Source organism: Benincasa hispida, chromosome 1 (assembly GCF_027475165.1).
Source record: "Benincasa hispida cultivar pf3 chromosome 1, pf3_genome.v1.1, whole genome shotgun sequence".
Lineage (NCBI taxonomy): Eukaryota > Viridiplantae > Streptophyta > Magnoliopsida > Cucurbitales > Cucurbitaceae > Benincasa > Benincasa hispida.
This window is the reverse complement of record NC_143478.1, coordinates 43,566,301-43,590,639: the sequence shown is the minus strand read 5'-3', so window position 1 is coordinate 43,590,639 and position 24,339 is coordinate 43,566,301. Positions and strand designations below refer to the sequence as shown.

The window sequence follows — 24,339 nt, the reverse complement described above, 5'->3', positions numbered from 1 at the left end:
CTGTGTTTGTTGTGCAGAGTTGAGTTGAGTTGGAGGATCTGATGCAGTTTTTTATGAATGAGATTAGTTCTATTTTTTTCTGTTTGTTTTTATTTCATTCTTTTATTTTTTTAGTTTTATGCTTTGCTATTGTTGATTAATTTTCAAATATACACGTATTTTCTCAAATTATTTATGACATAAACTGGACAATCTCAATTTTTTTTCTCAATTTGTAGAACATAATAGATTATTTTTCATATATTCTTTTAAAAAACTGTAATAATTCTAATTCTCTTCAATCGGTAAAACATATCAACAAAATATGTTTCATATTGTTGCTCAATTAATTGGTATATTGTATATTGTATGTATATATATTGAATGTTTGTATATATATTTCATACTGAATGTTTGTAAGTATATATATCTAAAAAAAAATTCACAAAATATATGTTCTTTTCGATACTTATTGTCACAGCCCGCCCCAAACCACCTTTTTAGCCTAGCGAAAGGCATGACTGCAGCAGTTACCAACCCTTGGGCTGGCACTTACTGCCTAACAACTCTTGCGGAATAACTCTAATACCAATTATAATTCATATGCAACGGGACGTCTTTAGGCCCACAATTTATTAACTTAGAAACATAATATGTTTAGAGTCATTACAACACTAGATTTACAAGTCCCAAAACCCATAAACCCTAGTCCCTATATGAACAATAGTAACATGTGTACAATATTAACAGTAACCACCTAGCAAACGGTTACAAGTCTTTTGGTTCTTTAGTGGCAGAGCAGGTGCAGAGCTATCTTCAGAGGATTTGACCGCTACCTGTAGGGGGGAAAAACAAAACATTTGAAAACGGGGTGAGCTTACGCCCAGTGAGTGACCGAGAAAACATAGTAAATTCCCATGCATAATTTCAGAAGATAGTTTTATCTGAAATATAATTTAATGCAGCATAAACAATTTCCAAGCGTAATGTATATAAAACTGTTTTAAACATAAAACAGTAAAATCATTTCTCAAATCAAAGTACTGTATAATGGGTAAAATAATCCCAACACCAACTACTAGTCCAGAGAGAACCCTTTTGTTCAATCTCCGACTTAGTTCACCTGTGGCCACATTAGGTACTACTGCTCAGATACCTTCTCCTTGTACTTCAGTATCGAGCTATTAGGATACCTTCTCCAACGTACTTCAGTACCAATAGATACCTTCTCCTTCAGTATCTAGTTGGGTGGATGCCTTCTCCTTGTACTTTGGCATCATATTTTACCAAAACTATTTAACAACTTTTCTCTTTAAAGCAGGTACAGTATAACACATATACAACATGGCTTTAAAGTTGGTAACGCATGCTGGATAAAATACATACACATATGTAGATAGTTTTGCAACAGTAGGCATGCGTTCAATTTACAATTCAAACTTGCTTGGAAACCACTTCATAAAACTAGTAGGCATGAGAATTATTTTCACAAATATGCTTTCTGTAAATGTTGTAATTCAAAACAGCTTAAAAACATTTTAGTTCGAAAACATTTTAGCCACTCATCTCGATTTCTTAGGAGCTTTTCACTCTAGTAGCTCCTCGGGCTCCTTTTCACCCCTAGAATCTAGATTCAACTTACAACTTAGATTACTCATAGTTCTGAACCTTATTTTGAAATACTTCCTTCTACAAACTTATTCTAAAATGTCTTAGGAAGCTTACCCTAAAATTTCAGCTCAGAACTCCTTGTGGTTTGGCCGGAATCACAAAATCTTCTAGACTGGCCCAGACTGATCCGACAGTCTGACCCTTCTGCCTTCTTTTCAATCTCCAGCCCGGTTCCTTTGAGTTTTTTTCCTCCGACAGCCCTACTCTGAAAATTAGACTTCCAGAGCTCTCAGATGGCTTTGGAATCACTCCAAACGCACTAGTAGATTGGGAGATCTCCTCATCCAAAATTGATACGTTCTTCTCAACCGTCACTGTTCTCCCTCTCCTTTATGAAATTTATGATTTTGTGATTTGAAAATGAAATCCGTGGGCGTGACGTGCCCTTCAATCGCGTGGCCGTGACGTTCAAATGCAGCACCGGACAAGGCATGGCTGATGCACAGGCTGCTCTCGCTCTCTCCCACTTTCTCGCTGGTCTTGCTCTCTCCAATCTCGCTCTCTCCCACTTTCTCGCTCAAAATCTTGCTCTCAATGTTCTCGCTGGTCTCGATCTCAACGATCTCGCTCTTAGCTCATACTTCTCATTTTGCCACAATGCAAGTCTACCCATGTGTGTGCTTTGCATTTCAACAGTCGACATTTCTAGCGAGATTTCCTTCTGGAGTGAGATCATCGTCACAAAATTAGCGAGATTCAGCCCACATTTCTAGCGAGATTTCCTTCTAGAGCGAGATCCTCATCACAAAATTAGCGAGATTTCACTTGTCCAGGGTTGAAGTTTCGACTTATGTACAACCTTTTATACATATTGTTTCCAAGTTTTTCTTTGTTTGTCGAGTTATGTATGTCGAAACTTCAACCTACGACAACCCTAATATACATATTGTTTCCAAGTTTTTTTTTGTTTATCGAGTTCTCAACGTTCGACCTCTACATTAATCCAATCCTCAACCCTCGACTTCTAGCAAAACAACAATATTTCTCTAATATAAAAGGTCTAATATTTCTCTAATATAATAAGTTTTGAAAACAATCATATTAATATAAAAGGTCCTAGTTTTGAGGGGATAAAAAAGAAGAGTTTTGAGTGGGTAAAAAATGGGGTTTTAATAACCCATAGGTTTTCTTTATGGGCTTAACAAACATGGGTAATAAATACCCACCCAACTCAACTCAACTCATACCCATTTATCAAACACCCCCTAAGTATTATTAATAAACTGAAACTCTCAAAGTCCTAAATTTAGAGGCCCACGATCAAGACCCACTTACGCCTTTCACATTCTTCAAACATTTTTTGTAAGTACATTAGTTCACCAAGGATTTTTGTACCAATCGTCATGAATCGTTAGGAGGGAAGATTCATCATGGTTTGTAGAAAACCAGTTTCATTGCTTCGAACTTTAAGGCTAATCTACATAAGATCCATCCTTGCAAGCCTTTTTCTAGCCACTTCAACAAGCCTCCACAAGCATCTCCAATAAATCTAAAGGAATCCACATTCCATTTATCAATAGGTAGACCACAAACTTTGATCCAACCCTCGTATGAGGGGATCACTCGTTAACTGTGAAATTCCTCATGACTCCAAGGGGAGTAAAGAAGTCGGTATGGACCAACTTTTTGCCATCCACGGTAGTTACACAAAGTTCTAGCTTGGTCTATGTCTTCGCAGCACATGATAGCCTTGTTTGGTGTGAAAGAGGACAATGAATAGTAAGCTTAGACGTTTGTTTGGAGAGCTTTGAGGATTTTTGTACTGATCATCATGAAAATTCCTTCTCCTGATGACAATGAAATTACTAGTTTTGAAAGAGACCAGAGATGGGAAGGGATTAACAGTTAATGGTATTTCAGTTGGAATGGTTGGTGGGTCCTTGGAATTCAAAGCTTCCTTTCCTTTAGAAAAATTGACAGTCACGGGTCTGCTTTTTAGGATGGTTTCCTTGTAAGAGGGTGATTGGTCTTCATTGATGAGGTGTTGGCCTCAGAACTATAAAAAGTGGTGTGACCGATGAAAGCTTTCCATCCATTTCGATGTTCTCTAGAAGGTATAATAAGCCGGTTCTATACGGGACAGTTGGATGTCTGGAAGTTTAATTATTTTAATTCCTCTCTTTGGACTGTGTTCAAGTCATTTTCTTCTCTGATTTTTTACATCAAATAATCAGTAGGTATTGTCCCATTCTTGTAATTATTTTTTGGCAGCTCTTTCTGATGTAGGGCTACTTTGGGAATTTAGAGTGGCTGTATTTTATTTGTTTTAATCATTTTTCAAATTAATATTTTAGTTTAGCTGTGACAAAACCCTTCTCCTTTGGGTCTATTTAAAGGATGTTAAAATTAGTTAAACTAGTTAGGTTGTTAGGTGCAAAACCACCCTTTCCCTTTGGATCTATTTAAAGGAAACTTATTAGCATTTCATTCATTATTCAATATCAATAAAATGCCTTCTCCAAGATTACTCCAAGAAACTCTTATTTCTCTTGCAACAATCACATCATTTGGTATCAGAGCACCGACATAGGGCCTGATGGTGACCAAGAACACCAAGAACACCAAGAATCCCAAATCCCCCACTACAGATGCGGAAGCATCTTCATCCTCCCCACAGTTTCTCAACCGGCGCTTGACTAATGTGGAAGCAGCATTCAAAGAACAAAGCTCTTGGCTGTTGGATGTACAATCCAAGATGGTTGGTCTTATGGCTTTGATGGCTGAAATTCAACAAGCAGTGGAACTCCTCACTCAAGAAAAGGGTAAGACCACTGCTGCCTCTGTCCAAGCACCAGATCCCAATCCCTTGCGCATCCAAGAATGGAACCACAACTCTATGTGCATTCGAGAACAATATAATCCCCTTTACCGTGAGCAAGAACATGTGATTCCACCTCAGTTGAATCAAGAAAGAAACAATACTAGGCCTCCAAGTGAGAAAAGGCAGAATATCACCTGGACAACAAGCTGGTTATGGCCAAAGAAATCAATTTGGGGGGAATCTCCAAAACATTGCTCAAGGTAACCAGTTCTTGCATCCAAGATCCCTTCCACACAATGTAGTTGGCTTGGATTCGGACTCTTCGGATGAGGAAGATTTGCAACATCACTGATATCCCCCATGCCAAGAAGAGCACAACCAGCCCCAATAAAATTTCCAAGATCAACCATACTTCAGAAGATTTGACCACGAACGTCATCAAAATTGGCACCAACATCGGGGGATATATGGGGAACCGTGGAGACAAGAATCGGAATACAAGATGAAAATTGATCTTCCATGTTATAGTGGACGCATGAATATCGAAGTGTTTCTTGATTGGGTCAAGAATGTGGAAAGCTTCTTCGATTACATGGGCACTCCAGAAGAAAAGAAGGTGAAACTTCTTTCTTTTAAGCTGAAAAGTGGAGCCTCCGCTTGGTGGGACCAGGTGCAACATAACCGAAAAATGTTTGGAAAATGACCGATTGTTAGTTGGCCAAAAATGCTGAAGCTAATGAAGAAAAGATTTCTTCCAACCATGGAAGGTTGCTGTACAATCAATTTCAGCACTACAAATAGGGTACACGAAATGTTGAAGAGTACACTGAAGAGTTTCATAGACTAAGTGCTCGGAATAACCTCGTGGAAAGCAAAAATCAGCAAATTGCTTGCTATATAGATGGACTGCGGTATGACATTAAGGAAACACTACATCTCCAACCTTTGACAAGCGTGGCTGAGGTCATTTCCTTCGCCACAACAGTTGAAGAAGATGAAACTCTAAAACAGAAGTGTTGGCCTGGAAAGAAATCTACTTGGGATAAGGCTTCATCACCCCAACTGAGGAAGGTTCCACAAGACTCCATCAAGGCTGCCAACCAAGGTGTCTCGACTAAAGGCAAAGAATCAGCAATGTCTAAGGCAGAAGCTGAAAGAAAAGGAAGATCCCTTCTACCTTTAAAAATAATCCTTATAATCGGCCTAACATAGGAAAGTGTTTTAGGTGTGGCCAAACCAGACACCTCTCTAATGATTGCCCTCAAAGACGAACTTTTACAGTTCAAGAAGATCAGGAAGACCAAGAAGAAGCTGACATGATGAGGAAGGTGGAGATGAAATTGCTTATGTAGGGGCTGATGATGGTGATGCACTATCTTGTGTCATCCCAAAAATTTTGTTAACACCAACTACGGTAACAAACCCCCAAAGACATGAGTTATTTTGAACTCGATGCACAATAAAAGGAAAGATTTGCAACAACATCGTAGATAATGGAAGCTTGGAGAATATCGTGTCCAAAAAACTTGTGGAAACCCCCAAACTAAAAACGGACAGTCACCCTAGTCCTTACAAGGTGGGATAGATAAAAAAAAAAAGAGATGAAGTCCTTGTCAACGAAATATGCATAGTGCCCTTATCCATAGGCACTCACTACAAGGATCAAATTGTTTGTGATGTGCTGGACATGGACGCTTTCCATGTCTTGCTTGGTAGGCCATGGATGTATGATCATCAAACCATCTACAAAGGATGGTAAAACACTTTTGAGTTCATGTGGATGGGGAAAAAGGTTGTCTTGCTAGCTCTTAATGCTCCAATTCCACAACCTACAAAAGAAGGAAACAACAAGCTCAAAGGACCATTGTTCACAATAATTTCTCATAAAAAAGCAGTGTTTAAGGCTGCCAAATTCACTATGGCCCTTCTTCCTAAAAATAGCTCCGAAGCATTACTTGATTACACTGTGGACAGCAGAGTTAGTAAGCTTCTAGAGTCTTTTCCTTCCCTCATCCAAACTCCTAACGGCTTACCACCACTTCGAGCAATCCAACATCATATTGACCTAATACCTGGCTCGGTTCTACCTCACCTACCTCACTATAAAATGAGCCCAAATGAATACCAAGCACTACATGACATAATTGAGGAACTCCTTAGAAAAAAGTATCCAACCGAGCCTTAGCCTATGCGCTGTACCTGCCCTATTAGCTCCTAAAAAGGATGGTTCATGGAGACTTTGCATTGATAGTCATGCTATCAACAGAATTACAATCAAATACCGATTTTCAATACCAAGTATCTTGGATTTGCTAGATCAATTGGCCGGTTCAAAAGTCTTTTCTAAGATAGACTTACTTAGTGGCTATCACCAAATTCTAATAAACCCAGGTGATGAATGGAAAACGACATTCAAAACTAATGAAGGACTATTTGAATGGTTGGTGATGCCTTTTGGGCTATCAAATGCACCAAGCACATTCATGCGTAGAAAAATTTTCAAAATTTTCTTCCTTTATTAGATAAAATGCTCTAGATAGCTTTAAGGTACTCCAACAATAACTAGCCTATTCACCCACATTAGCATTACCAGATTTTAATAAATTTTTTGAGGTCTCAGTTGATGCTAGTGGATTAGGAATAGGTGCAGTCCTTCCACAAGAATCCCTTCCCATAGAATTCTTTAGTGAAAAGCTAAGCTTACCTAGACCAAAATGGAGCACCTATGGGCAAGTGCTCCTTCCACAAGAATCCCTTCCCATAGAATTCTTTAGTGAAAAGCTAAGCTTACCTAGACCAAAATGGAGCACCTATGGGCAAGTGCTTTACACCAATGGGAACACTATCTAATAGGAAAGGAATTTGTTCTCCTCATTGATCATTATTCTTTAAAATTTATTCACTTCCAAGAACACATTAGCCATATGCATGCTAGTGGATATCCTTCATACAAAAATTTGAATTTGTCATTAAACATACCTTGGGCAAAACTAATTAAGTAGCCAATGCCCTAAGCAGAAAATCCAATCTTTTAACAATATTAAGAGGTTGCATAATTTCTTTTGATCACTTACTTGAATGCTATGAATTAGACAGACTTTGGCACTATTTCGATAGCTTGTTCCTCTAACAACCCCCCACGAGACTTCCACATATTAGATGAATTCCTCTTTCGTGGCAATCAATTAGGTATACCACAAGGCTCCCTAAGAGAGAATCATAAAGGAAGCTCATTCTAGTGGCCTCTCGGGTCATGTGGGAAGAGATAAAACCTTCATATCCCTAGCTGAACGTTTCTATTGGCCCAAACTAAGAAAAGATGTTTACAATTTTGTTAAACATTGCTACATATGTCAAATATCTAAAAGGTAACACTCAAAATTCGAGACTTTACACTCCCCTTCCAATTTCTATCTTCGTGGTAGCGGACAGATTTAGCAAGATGACTCATTTCATACCATGCAAATAGTTGATGCTCTAAACATTGCTAACCCTTTTTTTAAAGAAATTGTCCAGCTTCATGGCATCCCTAAATCAGTCGTGTCAGATAGAGATGTTAAATTCATGTCCTTCTTTTGGAAAAGTCTTTGGAAGAGATTTGGAACAAATTTAAAATATAGTTCCACTAGCCATCCTCAAATAGATGGCCAGACAGAGGTAACCGGACATTAGGAAACATGCTACGTTGTCTAAGTGGAGATAAACCTAGACAATGGGATACTTCAGTTGCTCAAGCTGAATTTGCATACAACAACATGCAAAATCAATCAACAAGGAAGTGTCCATTTGATGTTGTTTATACTAATCCTCCTCAACTAACATTTGATCTTACAACACTTCTTTTATTCATAGCAGTGATGAAGCTTCTGTGTTGATCGATCGAGTGTAGAAAATTCATAAAGAAGTCATTGAAAGTTTGGAGGCTGCCAACAACACTTACAAAACGGATGCTGCCTCTCACTGCCGATCAGTAACCTTCAAACCAAGAGACTTGGTCATGATCTACCTCAGACAAGAAAGACTTCCTGGAGGAGCTGCAAACAAACTTTCACAAAAGAAATTTGGACCTTTCACCATCCTTGAATGCATTGGAGAAAATGCATATAAAGTAGATCTTCCTCCATATATGAATATAAGTTTGACATTCAATGTAGCAGATTTATCATTGTATCTAGTTCTGGACAACTTCAAACTCTCAACTTAACTTGAGGATGAGTTTCCTTTTAAGAAAAGTTAAAATAGCCCTTAAAGCTTGGCATGCAGATGTTGAGACAGCAAGAAAATCAAATGAGGAAGTGTTATTAAGAAAATTAGAGGAAATTGATCAACAGGTAGAAACTCATGGTTTAACAGATTCAAACAGAAGTTTGAGAAATGCGTTGATGGCTGAACTTTTTCCCCATTATAGAACAGACGAAAGAAATCTAAGACAAAAAAGCAAGCTGAATTGGCTAAGTTTAGGGGATGAAAATACAAAATTCTTCCACAGATTTCTTGATGCAAAAAAAAAGAAGGAATTTGATTTCTGAGCTCATAAATGATCAAGGAGTAGCAACCAATTCTTCCAAAGAGATTGAAGACCTCATCTTAGATTTCTACTCCATTTTAGATACCAACTTTCCAGGTCAAAGAACAGTGCCTCTCAACTTGAAATGGTCCAAAGTTTCTACTGCTGATAATGCAACGCTGACAGCAAGGTTCTCTTTAGTAGAGATCAAATCTGCCCTAAATCTATTAGGTAAAAATAAGGCCCCTGGACTGGATGGTTTTACAGTTGAATTCCTTCTCAAATTTTGGGATTTCTTCAAGGATAAATACCTAGAACTTTTTGAAGACTTCTACAATACATGAAAGTTAAATTCATGTATAAAAGAAAACTTCATCAGCCTTATTCAGAAGAAAAAGGATGCTACTCGGGTATGTGATTTCAGGCCAATAAGCCTAACTACTTTGTCTTACAAATTAGTAGCTAAAGTGTTAGCGGAAAGGCTGAAAAAAGTAATGCCAAGTATAATAGAGGCTTCTCAAAGTGCTTTTATCGAAGGAAGACAAATTTTAGACCCAATTCTTATTGCAAATAAAGTGGTTGAAGACTAACGTTCCAAGGGGAAAAAAGGGTGGATTCTAAAACTTGATTTAGAAAAGGCCTTTGACCGGGTTGATTGGGAGTTTCTTGAAAAAACTCTGGTTGAGAAGAATTTTGACTCAAGATAGATTATGTGGATGATGGCTGTATTTCTAACACAAAATTCTCAATCTTCATAAATGGAAGACCTTGTGGCAGAATTCAAGCTTCAAGAGGAATAAGGCAAGGTGACCCTCTTTCTCCTTTCTTATTTCTACTAGTTAGCGAAGTATTAAATGCATTACTATCCCAGTTTCAAGAAAAAGGCAAGTTTGAAGGTTTTATTGTTGGCAAAGATAGAATCCATATTTCTATTTTACAATTTGCGGATGATACTCTAATTTTCTGCCAAGATGACAAAGAAAAGCTTAGCAACCTAAAGAAAATACTTGAATTATTTGAGTGGTGTTCGGGGCTGAAGGTCAATTGGGAAAAAACAGCTTTATGTGGCATCAATATAGACCATTTTAAGTTACAATTAGAAGCTGCCCTCCTAAATTGCAAGGCTGTCTACCTCCCATTTATGTACCTTGGCCTTCCTCTAGGGGGTACCCTAAACAATTAGCTTTTTGGCAACCAGTGATTGACAAAGTCCAAAGCAAACTGGACAAAGGGAAGAGATACAACCTCTCAAGAGGAGGTCGCGCCACCCTATGTAAGTCAGTTCTTTCTCATATACCAACTTACTATATGTCACTTTTTCAGATGCCAAAAAAGGTGATTCAAACTCTAGAAAGAACATTGAGGGATTTTTTTTGGGAAGGGCATTTCGGAAGCAAAATAAATCATCTGGTTAAATGGAGCATAGCTTCACGGTCCCAAGAAGATGGTGGTCTCGACATTGGGTGTTTGAAACTCAGAAATCAGGGCCTTCTAGCAAAATGGGGGTGGAGGTTCTTCATTGAGGACAACTCACTTTGGAGGAAAGTAATTATAAGCATTCATGGAAGAAGTAAGTTTGGTTGGCATACCAATGGTAAATTTTCCAGTAGCCTTAGAAGCCCATGGATTAACATTTCAAGATTTTGGTTAAAAGTGGATTCCTTGGCAGCCTTCAAGGTTGGTTACGGTGAAAGGATAAGCTTTTGGAGTGATCCTTGGTTGGATTTGGTTCCTCTAAAAATCTCATTCCCTAATCTTTTCTCTATCTCCACCAACCCGAAGGTTCATTACAAGATTATTGGGATGAGATTTCAACATCTTGGAATTTTCATTTTAGAAGACCGTTAAAGGATGAAGAGGCAGAAAACTTCCAGCTACTGACTGGAAAACTCAATCACTGTAAACTTAATTCGATTCCTGATAAAAGACGGTGGTCTTTAGAACCAAGTGGGTTTTTCTTAGTCAAGTCTCTTGTAAAGCATCTTTCCTTCACCTCCCCAATTGGTCAGCTACTAGAATCAGCCTTATGGAAGTCTAAGAGCCAAGGGTGAATATTCTGATTTGGATCATGCTGAATGGCTCTCTTAATAGTGCAGATATCCTCCAAAGGAAGTTACCTACTTACTATATTTCTCCACAGGTTTGCACTCTTTGTTGGGTAAACTCAGAATCTCTCTTGCATTTGTTCTTCCAGTGTGTTTTTGCAGAAAATTGTTGGACCTCTCTCTTCAAGTTCTTTAATGCCAGCTGGGTTCTTGATAATGATTTTAAGGCTAATGTGCTTCAACTTTTGATCGGGCCACGTTTGAAGAAGAAGCCAAGACTACTTTGGACCAACGCAGTTAAAGCTTTATTATCAGAAATTTGGTTTGAAAGAAATCAAAGAGTATTTCAAGACAAAGCTTCTTCTAGTTCCGCTAAATTTGATATCGCCCATATAAACGCCTCCTCCTGGTGCTCGCTTTCCAAAGATTTTCAAGACTTCTCTTTACAAGACATCAACCTCAATTGGAAAGCCTTTATTTTCCCGCTCTCTTGATTTTGTAACAGCATAGTACTGGTTATTATTTTCAGTTTAACTTTCAAATTATCATTCGGTTGTAAGCCTTGTCATTTGCAAGGTCCTCTTCATTTTGTACTTAGCTTTGGATTCTAGTCCTTCTAGGAGATGATGAGAATGCTAGGGAGGTGTCAACCTAGTTGAGATGTCCTGGTGCATTTGCTGATCCGTTTTGTGCTTTTTAGTGTGCTTGATTGTTTTGCACTTTATGTTTGTTTCCTTCCTTTCACTTGTAACATCTTTCATTATCTTAATGAAGTTGATTGTTTCTTGTTCAAAAAAAAAAAGTAGAAGATAATGGATAATTAATTTTGATGAAAATTCCCTCATTTTACTTGTCCTCTCAAAACCACTACCAAACATTAGTTTTGAAAATTATAAATTCGAACTTTGTCTTTTAGTGGTAAATCTTACCTTAAATGTTAAACAGGTTTGGTGTTCAGTGAATATCTGTTGAGTGGTGAGGTGCCTTCTATTAAAGATGTGAACAATGAAGAACCTCTTTTTCCAGCTGTACCATTTCTCAATACAAGGCTTGCTTGTGATGTGAGTGAATTTCTTTTCTATTTGCTATTTATGACACTATTCCTTAATTCTTCTTTTGAAATGTGAACTGTGTTCATTTTATTATTGTGCAAATGTAACTATTGCAATGTTGGGGTTTGGTTGGAGAGAAATCATAGAATCTTCAAGGTTATTTCTAGGGATAGCAGGAATATGAGAAGTGCTTTAATTTGTAGTGGAGTTATCAAATAAAACGGGAAAAACATGGAGTTCTCTTTTTAAATTATCTTTTATTGGAGAATTTATTTTTGTAAACTAAGCTTTTAGGAGCACTCGTGTGCACCCGTGCCTCCAACTTCTCACTAATAGTGATCCTTTTGATAAAACACTTCCCATAGCAACAATATGGAAAGTGCTCTGGTTTGAAGTAGAGATACCTAATGTTCAGATGTTCACTTGGCAAACTGGGGACAAGGATGGTTTCCATGTCCTCATTCTACTCCTATTTCATTCCTCATCCTTGTGAAAATTTTTGCTAAATTTTGCGAGGATCATGTTCTTCATAGGGAATTATTTCTTGTTAATTTTTTTAATAAAAAATTTCTATTAATTTTTTTTACAATTAAATAGTTACTTTTCTATTGAAAATTTCCATTTATAAATCTCTTGAGCCTCCTAATAGAAACCAAATAATTTTTTTTTTTTAAATAGAAACAAACTTTTTATTAATTTTTTTTGAAATGGAAACAATTCATTAATTTAAGAGAATATCGAGCAAAAGCCCAAAGTACAAGAGGATTATACAATATACTTTTTATTAATATAATTAAAAAAATGTAATGCTCGAATTACAATGAGACAAAATAATCCATACGATCTAGAAGACTAAGGGACAACAGACGCACTTAGATATCTCAACTAGGTTGACATACCCACGACACCCTTATCATATCCCAATGATGAAAAGAGACAATTCTCAATCTAAGAAGATACATAATAAAGTACCAAATGAACTCATAAACCAAATAAAGGGAAAAAAGATCTTAATCTTAAGAAGATGAAAGCTCTCCAATTTAGATAGATGTCTTGCACCAAAAAGTTTGAAAATTGCTTGGAAAGAGTGCAATTTATCAAATTATCTTCCTAATAGAAATCTGTTAAATGGAAATTAGGGTTTATTCCTAATTTGTATTTCCCATATTAATATTTTCCTTTTCTATTTCTTTCTTTTGTTGGGTCTACTAGAGTCTATTTATTCTCCCATGTAAAAGGTCATTATATACTCTGAATTACTTTGATTTATTTCATAATATACAAATTTAATATGGTATCAGAGCATTAGGTTTTGGTCTCATTAAACACTAGCCGTCAAAGTCCCTATTCTTTCTCTGCCTCCATCGATCGACATCGATGGAGGCTGACCCATCGCCCATCAGGGTTTTAGTATAGTTTTTCTATTAGTGTCACCACAACTCCTCGTTGACCACAGCTCCGCCAATCAATGAAGCCCAGATCGATTCCATCTTCCACCTGCCCAAATCCGCAATGTTTTCCTCTGCACCCCCAGATCCGTCGCCTAGGTTGTTGACCACCAATTTGCCCAGCCGTTCAGATTTGTTCATCAACCTCAGTTTGGCGCCCAACCTAGATTCGTACCACCCTTGCCATATCCGACCATTTGTGACCTGACCTTAGCTCCATCTCTCTTAGATTTCGTCCGCCACCGTCCTCTTTGCCTAATCCTCGCCGTTCGCCGCCGCTCACGCAATGCCATCGTTCGTGCTGCCTTTAGTCCCTCGCTGTGAGCCGTTAGTTGAACGTCGACGCTGACCCATTGTTTTCCCTTTTCGCGTGCACGATTTAGCCACCAAATCTGGTGGTGTTGGGCTCGGTTCGTCTAGATCCGTGCATCGTTGACCAAGCACACACCTAAAGCCTGTTTGTCCGTCCCAGATCCGTTCAAGCCCGTTCGTCTGTCAACTTGAGTTCCAACTTGAATCTCTCTGTTCCATTGTTTGTGGGTCTAGGTTCATGGGTTTCTCAGTTCAAATCTCCATTCAGAAATCGCGCGCCAAGATTCAGCGACCTTGGAGTTTCTTTGTTCAAATGTCCACCAACCTTTGCGAACCAGAGATCCCCTGCTACTTGTTTGTGGTGTCTCAGTTTTGCTTAGATCTCCTTGTAGTCATGGGCTTAGATCGTGGCTATTTTCTTCATTTTGTTTTGCATGGAAACCTGGTTTGGTTCAATCTATATGTTTTGTTTCGATTAATTCCGTTTAGTTCGGTTGGTTCAATTACTTTGGTTTGGTTTTGATAGTTAAGTCCAGCTTGGTTTAGCTTGGTTCTGTCAATCCGGTTCAGTTTACTTTAGTCAAATCGGTTTCAGTTTGGTTTGGTTTAATTAGTTTGGTTCAATCCATTTCTTTTGGTTTAATTGGGTCCAATTTGGTTTATTTGCAATTATGACAAATCTCCTTTTGCACAAAGGTGATTGTTCCATTTTCAATTCGGCCATTCGTGGGTTTTGTTGGAGATCTATGTGAAGATCTTTGTTCTAGCCTAGAAGTTCTTGTTCATTCTTCGTAGGTTTTGTTAGAGATCTCTATATGAGGTTCTATGTTTCTAGCCCAGGAAGGTTCTTGGTTTTGGTCTTCGTGGGTTTCTGTTTCAGCCTAGAAGTTCTTCGTGTTTTGGTTCTTCGTGGGTTCCCCGTTTCCATCTTAGATCTACTGATTTATTTCAGAAGTTATCTTTACAAACTCAAGTTGTTCATCAATTTACCACCTTGAGTTTGAGGGAAAGTGTTAAAAGGAAATTAGGGTTTATTCCTAATTTGTATTTTCCATATTAATATTTTCCTTTTCTATTTCTTTCCTTTGTTGGGTCTACTATAGTCTATTTATTCTCCAATGTTAAAGGTCATTATGTACTTTGAATTGCTTTGATTTATTCAATAATATGCAAATTTAACAAAATAAAAAAAATTAGCTAATTAAATTATCTAACTATTCATGTATATAAAAACTTGGCTAATAATCTTGTTAAAGACAATTATCTCAAATAAAGAAAAGTAAAAAAGGATAGTAAATTATTTTAATAAGGTGGTTTTTACTTTCCTGAAGAAGAAGCTTCAGAGTTTCTTGTTGGAGGTGATAGTAGCCCTCATTGCGGACTTCTCCAGTGGGCAAGAGTTTGTTTTGTTTCTTTTGTTTTTTTTAGATTGTGTTAGGTACTTAAGCACCTTGGAGAATCATACCCCAAAAGTCAGCTATTGAGGTGGGAGAGCCAAGCCACTTAAGTACCATATTGGTCATCCCATTCTAACAAATGTGGGACAAAGGCATCCCCTACTATCTTGGTTCCTAACAATATCCCATTCTCGGAAAGCCGACGTCTCGACAGCTACTTCGGCAGTACTTCACTCGGCCACACTCGGTTAGTTCGACAACCGGCTCTGATACCATTGTTAGGTACTTGAGCACCTTGGAGAACCACACCCCAATATCTTGTTAGGTACTTAAGCACCTTGGAGAACCACACCTCAAATGCCAACTATTGGGGTGGGAGAGCTAAGCCACTTAAGAACCACTGTGGGACCAAGGCATCCTATACTACCTTGGTCCCTAACAATACCCATCCCCGAAAAGCCGATGTCCCGATGGTACTTTACTTGGCCGCACCCGATCAGAACCTTCCGACAGTTCCATTCCGAAATGTCGACAACCGACTCAGATATTATTGTTAGGTACTTAAGCACCTTGGAGAACCACATCTCAAAAACCAGCTATTGGGGTGGGAGAACCATGCCACTTAAGTACCACGTTGGTCATCCCATTCTAACCCATGTGGAACAAAGGCATCCCATACTACCTTGGTTCCTAACGGATTGTTGGATGAGTTTTTGGATGTTTAGTTTGTTGTTCTTCTAATCTTTTATCTTGTAGTATTTTTTTGGTTCTTTCTTTTTGGTTGTTTCGTCTTTTCCATTTCCACGAGGAACTTGTATCCTCAAAATTTTTCTTCATTAAAAAAATCGTTTATTGTTTTTTAAAGAAAAAAAGAGAAGAAAAGAAAAAGAAAGATAGGATGCCAATCAAACAAATCAGAACCAAATCTCCATCTGTAACAAAATGATTTTTCTTTCCACCAATGCTTTCTTCCCAAAAAGTGGGTTTTTCTTTCCAATTCGAACAAATAGTAGGGGGAATAAGGAAAAAGAAAATATAAATATGAGGGAAGATTAAATTTTGATGGAAATTAGAATCTCAGTATTGCTATGAGATTGCTAATATATTCAGAAGAGTTTTGTGGTTTTTCTGAAGCTGCTGGTTTTGACTAATTTGGTTCAAAGAGTTTGATTCTGATTTTCTGGTGGTTGGAGTTTGATTCATATCCCAGCTCTTATGGTGCATCTCTTCTTTATAAAATATATGACAGCATTATCCTCTTTTAATTGTTGATGGTTAGAGTGTTTCTTGTCTTCGGGAGTGTTTGCTTATCTTTGGACTAGTTCGAATTTAAGTCTGCTGGAAAATGGATCTCTTGAGCTTGTTTCTACTCTAAGAGTTCATCCATTGTACAATTTGCTGTTTTTCAATCCAGATTTCAAGGCGAATATGTCGACTTATAGGAGTTTTTTCTTGGATGCTGCCAAGAGTTAGTATGACCATGTCATTGGGCTCAATCCTCCACTATCATCTTCAGCCGTGGTCCTGGTAAAAGGCTCTTAAGTTGTTGATTTAGATGCTGGGATCAGCGATAGAAGTACTATGGATTCCTCCCAGTTTGTGTACATGCATTTTCTTGTACATTTGAAGATCAAATCGTTGAGCTTGTAGGCACTAAGATGCTATGATTACTGTTCATAGGGTGGTTAAAGCTTCAGGCTTCAAAATTAAAGCTGTTTCACTTGAGTCAACAACTCTTTATGTGCATCTTTTACGCTCGCAGTTAATGATGGTCCAACAGTTGGGGTGTATGTTGAGTTTGCTAATTTAGACAGAATAATTGTGAATGTTCACAAGTCTTCTGGCTATTTTTGGCAGTTTCGTACAGAATATGATCCAAAGGTTCTTTCATGGCATGTCTTTCTCCTGGACAGATCATGTTGAAGTTGCTCGGATTAATGTTTCCTCGTGGTACTCTCTCCGAGCCTTTGCTGATTTCTCCTTCCAAGACTTGTGCCTAAGCTGGAGAGCTTTTGTTTTAAAGATATATTTGAATCGTATTGTTGGATCTTAGTATCTTCTTTTGTATTCTTCTGTCCTCCATTTTGTTAGCTTTTTCTTGTATCTGGTCGTGCTACCTTTAGTTCTTTGTACTATTTCTCTGTTTGTAATTTGAGCCTTAGTTCCATTTCATTAATTCAATCAAGGGGCTTGTTTCCAAAAAAAGAAGATTAGATAGTACCAATTTTCATGAGGTTAATCATCCACCTCTGAAAAGATAATCTTTTCCATCGATTTAGCTTCTCTTATTGATTTTGTCTACAATTGGCTGCCAAGACGAAGCATTTCTTGTATGACCTTCAAGAAGTAGACCACGGTACAAGGATGGTGGAGATTCAATCTCACGGTTAAAATGAGAAGAAATTTGCTGCTGTTCCTCAACATCATTACCAGGAGTCGAAGACTATTGTTAATTGATCTTGAGCCTAGAAAGCTGCACGAAAAATTCCGTTGTTCTGATTAAAATATTTAACACGAAATTCTCATATTACAAAATAACAAAGTTTCATCCACAAATTGGAGAAATGGAAACTTGAATGTCATCCACCCCACTTCAAAGCCTTCAAATAAGCCTCTGGAAGCAATACTTTCAACAAGAGCACTAAGAATATTGCTGACCTCAAAATTTATAAGGAAAAATGGGATCTCCTTGTCTACTCTCCTCAAGGACAATATTGTGATGAAAATAGGGAATTTTGTATCAGGAGTGCAGCCCTTAAATTCATCGATTCCATTTCGTGTCAAAGCACTTTAATTTTTACTTCTCAAGAAAGTCCCCAACAACCAAATCAAAAGCTTTTTCAATGTCAGGCTTTGAAATTCAACCCTTTCACTTCTTCACTCTATACTCCTCTACTGCTTCATTGGGTATTAATATTGGATCTAAGATTTGTCTACCTTTGATAAAAGAACTTTGAGAAACCAGTATAAATGAAGACATTATCCACACATCCATGGTTTCTATCAGGAGCTTTTTGTTTTTTTATGGTAGCTTGAATATCTCGTGATCAAGGTGGGAAGCTCCTTCCAACGGATAAACTAATCTCATTCTTATAATTAGCCGTTCACATTTTTCTACATGTTGGAATAGTTTGTATTTTATTATGAAAAAAAATCAACTGGACTCAATGCTGGATAGATTCTCTAGTTGTTCATATGCCAAACCGATTAACTGACTTTTGTAATATTTTGTTTTAATAAGGAGCCGAAGTTAGGTATACTATCTGCTGAAGCAAAGGAATCAGCAGCTAATATTGAAAAGCGACTGCAGTTGGGATCTAAGCTCAGTGATGTGGCCACCTGTGAGGAGGATGTTCTTGAACTCCTAAGTCTGTTTAATAAAGAAAATTACATTCTGTCAGAGCACAGGGGAAAATATTGTGTAAGTAAAGTCTAACCCCATTTCAATTTTAGAACTGCATAATACTTTTTTGGGAAGGGCGAAGGTGATGGATTTCTTTTTTCCTGTTCTCATTTAAATATGCATTTAGAGTAAGTTTTGTTTCTCTTTCTTCCAGTAGCCATTTACTAAACTGTACTTCTAATGTGGGCATTGTTTTGGATTATGGAGCTTTCTTCTCCCAGTCCAATAAGAACTTGATAGGAAGCTTTACACCCTTGTTTCCTTGGATTATTAGTGTACTTTAATTTTATCAACCAACACCTGGAACCTGTCTCATCGATTATGTTTGAGAATTGAGATACATAAGTGTGTAGAAAATAGATTGAATAATTCAAGTTAGGTTTTGAAACTGTGAGTTCAAATCTTTGCTCCATTATATTCCTCATTTAAAATTAATAGTATATTAAACCATGAGGAAAACAATGCGTGATTGCTTCGGAAGGTAGGATGCTCCGATCTATGAAAGCAACAAGGTTTCTGATGTTCGCTAGGGTTTCTAGTGATGATAGGCTAGGGTCCCGATGCCATCTTGGTTTTAAGGAGTAAAATCCTATGCATTCCAATTATTTGAAGATAAGAAATGCCTGACCTTCTTAAATAGCAGGAACCCTATATAGAAAAGGAAGAAGAATATAAATAAAAAGATTGTTCTTTTTAGTGTGCAGTAGAACTTTCCTAGGCAAAGGTTTATTCTATATACCCATTTTGTATTTCATTGTTTACTACCTTTTCCTATCGTTGCGGTTTTTAATTGATCATTTGTTGACTGGTTGGTTAGCTTAGAAGTCCTTTGTTTCTTCCATTATATGCAATCAATTTATTTATTATTTTTTTTTTATCTACAAGAAGTTAAATAGTTATTCAACTAATCAATAGGGAATTAGTTTCATCATTTATTTGAGTTCGAGATTCAATTGAATTAAATAATATATATATATATCAGTGTTTTCAAAGTGCAAGGCGCACCTCAAGGCGACAAAAAGGCGACGCCCGAGCGAAGCGAGGCACAATTAATTAATAAATAAATATATAATATATAATATACGTAGAAGAAGAACATAAGTTTATATACAAATGTCAAAGGCTCAAAGATTAATAATAGTAATCTAATAAATAAAAATGAACAAAATTCTAAAAGTAAAAGTTCAAGACATGATCATCAAACGTCAAATTCAACATCATCTCCATCTAAATCTAAGGTTTCATCCATTGCTCCCCCTTGGCCATTGTCTTCCTCAATGTCTAATTCCTCTTCATCGTCGTCTTCATCTTCATCACTAAACACTTGTATAGTTGGTGTTTGCTTTTGAACTCTAAAAGTGGAGGTAGACGTAGAGGCAACTGACTTTCCTTTTGATCTAGTGTACATGATGGGTTCTGTAACGCCACTAGCACGAGCTACATCTCCCCATGTGAGGTCGTCCTCATAAAAAACTAGCTCATCGTCAACTTCAGCTTCATTATTATCTTCATATAATGTTCCGACCAACCATTCATTACTCTCGTCTATGTGATCTAAGGAGATTGGATCAGGTTGATCCTTTAAATCAAAGCGCTCTTTAAGTGCTTGATTATACTTTATATAAACGAGATCATTTAAGTGCTTCTGTTCCAACCTGTTCCTCTTTTTCGTATGAATCTACAAATTATTAACCAATATGGAATTAGATGCTTGTTTTAAAATTTAAATTAATAATGTAAAAAACAATATGATCACTTACATGTTCAAAAACACTCCAATTGCGCTCACACGCAGAAGCATTGCACGTCAGATTAAGGACTCTCATGGCTAACTTTTGCAAAACTGGAGTACTACCACCATAAAGAGCCCATCATGATGCTGTTCACACGTTTGACGTGATTTAGAAGAAATAACATACTTATATACACATACACTATTAATGTAGTAGGGAATGTAAGTCCTTACCTGGCGTCTTAACTTTTCTTGTGTTGATTGCTAAGTCAATGCCAAACATGCCTTTAGCTTCAAATATAACTCTAATTCCACCGTGCATCGATTTTGATCACTAGTAGATGGTATCAATCTATGTACAACTTTATGAAGACCACTCATGACTTCAACATCTTGAGTAATTTTGTCTTTGTGGTCATAGAAAAGTGATGGATTCAAATAATAGCCTACAGCATGTAATGGTCGATGAAGTTGACAATCCCACCTTCTATCAATGATCTCCCAAATTGGCTTGTACTTCATCTTATTATCATTAAACCCACTCTTAATGGCCTCTTTTGCCCTATCCATCGCCTCATAGATATATCCCATTGCAGGTTTATCACCATCAACAAGCCTAAGTACTCGAACTAATGGTCCGGATGCCTTTAAAGTGTAGACCACTAAGTTCCAAAAGGATGGCATCAAAACGGTGTCGACTACTCTTTTTCCCTTTGGATATTTTGCCCATTTGGAAGTCGTCCATTTCTCAGAAATAAACATCTTTCTCAAGTTTTCTTTATTCTTATGGATACTTGCGAGGGTCAAAAATGATGTTGCAAAACGTGTAACCGCCGGTCTCACCAATTCATGTTGATCGGTGAACTCCCTCATCATGTTAAGTACGTATAAATGATTATAAATAAAACCACTTAGTGCTACAGCCCTTTTAAGGCACCTTTTGATCTGATTGATCTTTCCAATGTCCTCTAATATCAAATCTAAACAGTGGGCAGCACATGGTGTCCAATATAAATGTGGCCGCTTAGCTTCCAAATATTTGCCAGCTAGGACAGTTCGAGGCATTATCAGTCACAACTTGGACAATATTCTCTTCTCCTATCTTTTCCACCATGCTATCCAAGAGTTCAAATACTTTTTCTCCAGTTTTGATACATGAAGATGCATCAATCGATTCCAAAAACAATGTCCCCGCAGCAAAAGCACTAAAAAATTTATCAAGGTTCTATCTCTTCTATCAGTCTACTCATCAAACATCAAAGAACAACCATTTTTTTTCCATTCAACCTCATGGTTGCTCATTAAATTTTTTGTATGTTCTACTTCCTTTTTTAAGCATGTCACTCTAGCCTCATGATAAGGAGGTATCAACCCAGGTCCAAATTGTCCTATGGCTTCAATCATTATCTGAAAACTTTTCAACCGAATTGTATTCAAGGGAATACCTACTTGATAAATCCAACGTATGATAAATTGAACGGTAGCATCTCTCCCTTCTTTGTTGTATTTTTCGGTGATGGTTGATTGCTTCAGCTTCTTTAATCTATTCCGCTCATCAACTACCTTGGCTGGATTTGGATATACAAATTTATCCATTGCTCCTTTAATTCGTGGTGGATGTGCTTGCGGTTGTGATTGTGATTGAATTGCTCGTTTTTTAGATGTTCCGGTACTTGATCCACATCCACCAACTTCCATCTCATCTCCATCAATTATATTCAAATCATAAGCACCACCATAGTTGGGGAGGGCATTGCATTCCTCCCTCTTTGCTTTTGACTTCATTTGATACTCTTTCAATTCCTCTCTTACATTTGTAGGGCACTTCAAGCATGCTTTTACATTTCGGTTTCCACCCAATAGGTGTTGTGTTGTCCGACAAATGCTACCCTTTGTGATTTTTCCACAAAACATACATTTACATGTGTTCGTATTTTTTTCGTTTTCTAAGAATGACATATTGCCAACCGGGATGTTTTCGTTTTTGCTCTCCTTCTCCCATCCTATTATAAAAAACATAAAATGAAAAAATCGGAAAAAAACAAGTTGGAAAAAAAAGTATATTGAAAAAAACAGCATACTGAAAGTCTGGAAAAAGAATAGTATACTGAAAAAACAAAAATGAAAAAATCAGAAAAAAAACAAGTTGGAAAAAAATAGTATATTGAATACAATAGCATACTGAAAGTCTGGAAAAAAATAGTATACTGAAAAAACAAAAATGAAAAAATCAGAAAAAAAACAAGTTGGAAAAAAATAATATTTTGAAAAAAACAGCATACTGAAAGTCTGGAAAAAATAGTATACTGAAAAAAAACGAAAATAAAAAAAAATCAGAAAAAACAGCTGACAGAAAGTTGTATATGAAAAACATAAAAGAAAAAAAAGAGAAAACAAAAGAAAAAGCATACGAAAAGTCCAAAACTGAAAAAACAAGTCTGGAAAAAAAAAATATACAGAAAAAAATGAAAATGAAAAAATCGTATAAAAACAAGAAAAAAAAAAAAGAAAGTTGAATATGAAAAAATATCAGGGTCGAAAATGAAAAAAATCGGAAAAAACAAAGTCTACAAACTAACTTTTTTTTTTATTGTTTTTTCTACCCTTCAAATTTGCGGCGGCTGAAGAATTTGGATGGGAAAAGTTGTAGAAAATGTTTCCCTTTTTTGGAAGAATCTTAGAATATTAGGAGAAGGAGAACTTCAAACTTGAAAGATGAAAAAACCAGCCCAAAAGTGGAGAATAGGAAGAGTCACTCACGTTTTTCTATATTGATTTTTGGTTTTTTATGTATAGGTGGCTGTGTAATTTAATATTAAGTAGTATGGAGGGCCTCTTTTTACGTGGGCTTACATTTCTAATTAAAAAAAAAAAGGAAACAAAAGGACATTCACCCAGGCGCACGCCTTGGCCAAGGCGCTGCAAGGCGAGCGCCTTCTTCAACCTGCACGCCTCAGTGACAAAAGAGGCGCAGAGGGCTCCGGTCGCCTTGTCTCTCGCCTCAGGCGCACGCCCGGAGTCACTCAATAACACTGATATATATATATATATTGAAAAAACAATAGTAATAATAATCTTCCAATTATATGTGGTGTGGATCCTGAGTATTTTCAATTCTAGACTGCATCAACAAGAAAGTTTAGATCTTTACCATGATCTTCCTAGAGCATTTCACGTGGTTAACATTTCACACACAGATTAAGGATTTGCTCCGTTGACATTTGGAAATGCCTCTTTTCGGCACTCTGATTGTCTGCCCTTATGTTCTTTTTTAGTTAAAAGTCAAGTGACACTTGTGTTCTCGATAGTTGGAGAGAATAATGATCTTATTTATTTAATCAAGCAAAAGATATATATATATATATAGACAGTTAGAAAATCCTAATCTAGGGGATATAAAATTACAATAAAGGACAACTATATATAATTATAATATTAATACATATTATAACACTCCCCTCGAAGTTGGAGCAAATATGCCAATCATGCCTAACTTATTGTACAGATAGTTTATTCTTGCTTCGTTTATTGCTTCGGTAAGGATGTCTCCCAATTGTTCTCCAGTCTTCACATATCCTGTAAATATCAGCCCTTGTATTTTCTCGCAAATAAAATAACAATCCACTTCAATATGTTTAGTTCTTTCATGAAATACTGGGTTGGATGCAATGTGGAGAGCAACTTGATTATCACACCATAGTTTAGCTGGCACAGTAACACTGAAGCCCATCTCAGTTAAAAGTTGATGTATCCCCATTATTTTACACACAGATTGTACCATAACTTTATATTCTGACTCAACATTCAAACGTGAAACTACATTTTGTTTCTTACTTTTCCATAAGACCAAGTTTCCTCCTACAAAAACACAATATTCAGAGATCAATCTCCTTCTTGAGATCCAACCCAATCAACATCTGAAAAACTTTCAACCCTTGTACGACCATGATCTTTATATAAGATCCCATGTCCAGTTGTAGCTTTTTGATAACATAGGATTTGTTCTACTGCAATCCAATGATCCACAATCGG

The 24,339-nt window shown here is 36.9% G+C and overlaps 1 protein-coding gene and 1 pseudogene across 1 annotated transcript in view; one reads left to right on the top strand and one right to left on the bottom strand.

The window, feature by feature from the left end:
- Window positions 1-24,339, top strand: part of RUS1 (root UVB sensitive-like protein (Protein of unknown function, DUF647)) — a 54,760-nt gene that overhangs the window by 24,766 nt on the left and 5,655 nt on the right. Inside the window, exons 5-6 of the mRNA XM_039025467.2 lie at window positions 11,909-12,024; window positions 18,414-18,593. Coding sequence (XP_038881395.1) covers window positions 11,909-12,024; window positions 18,414-18,593 — 296 coding nt within the window. The remainder of the gene's footprint in view (window positions 1-11,908; window positions 12,025-18,413; window positions 18,594-24,339) is intronic.
- LOC150038466 (uncharacterized) lies at window positions 19,774-21,765 on the bottom strand (annotated as a pseudogene).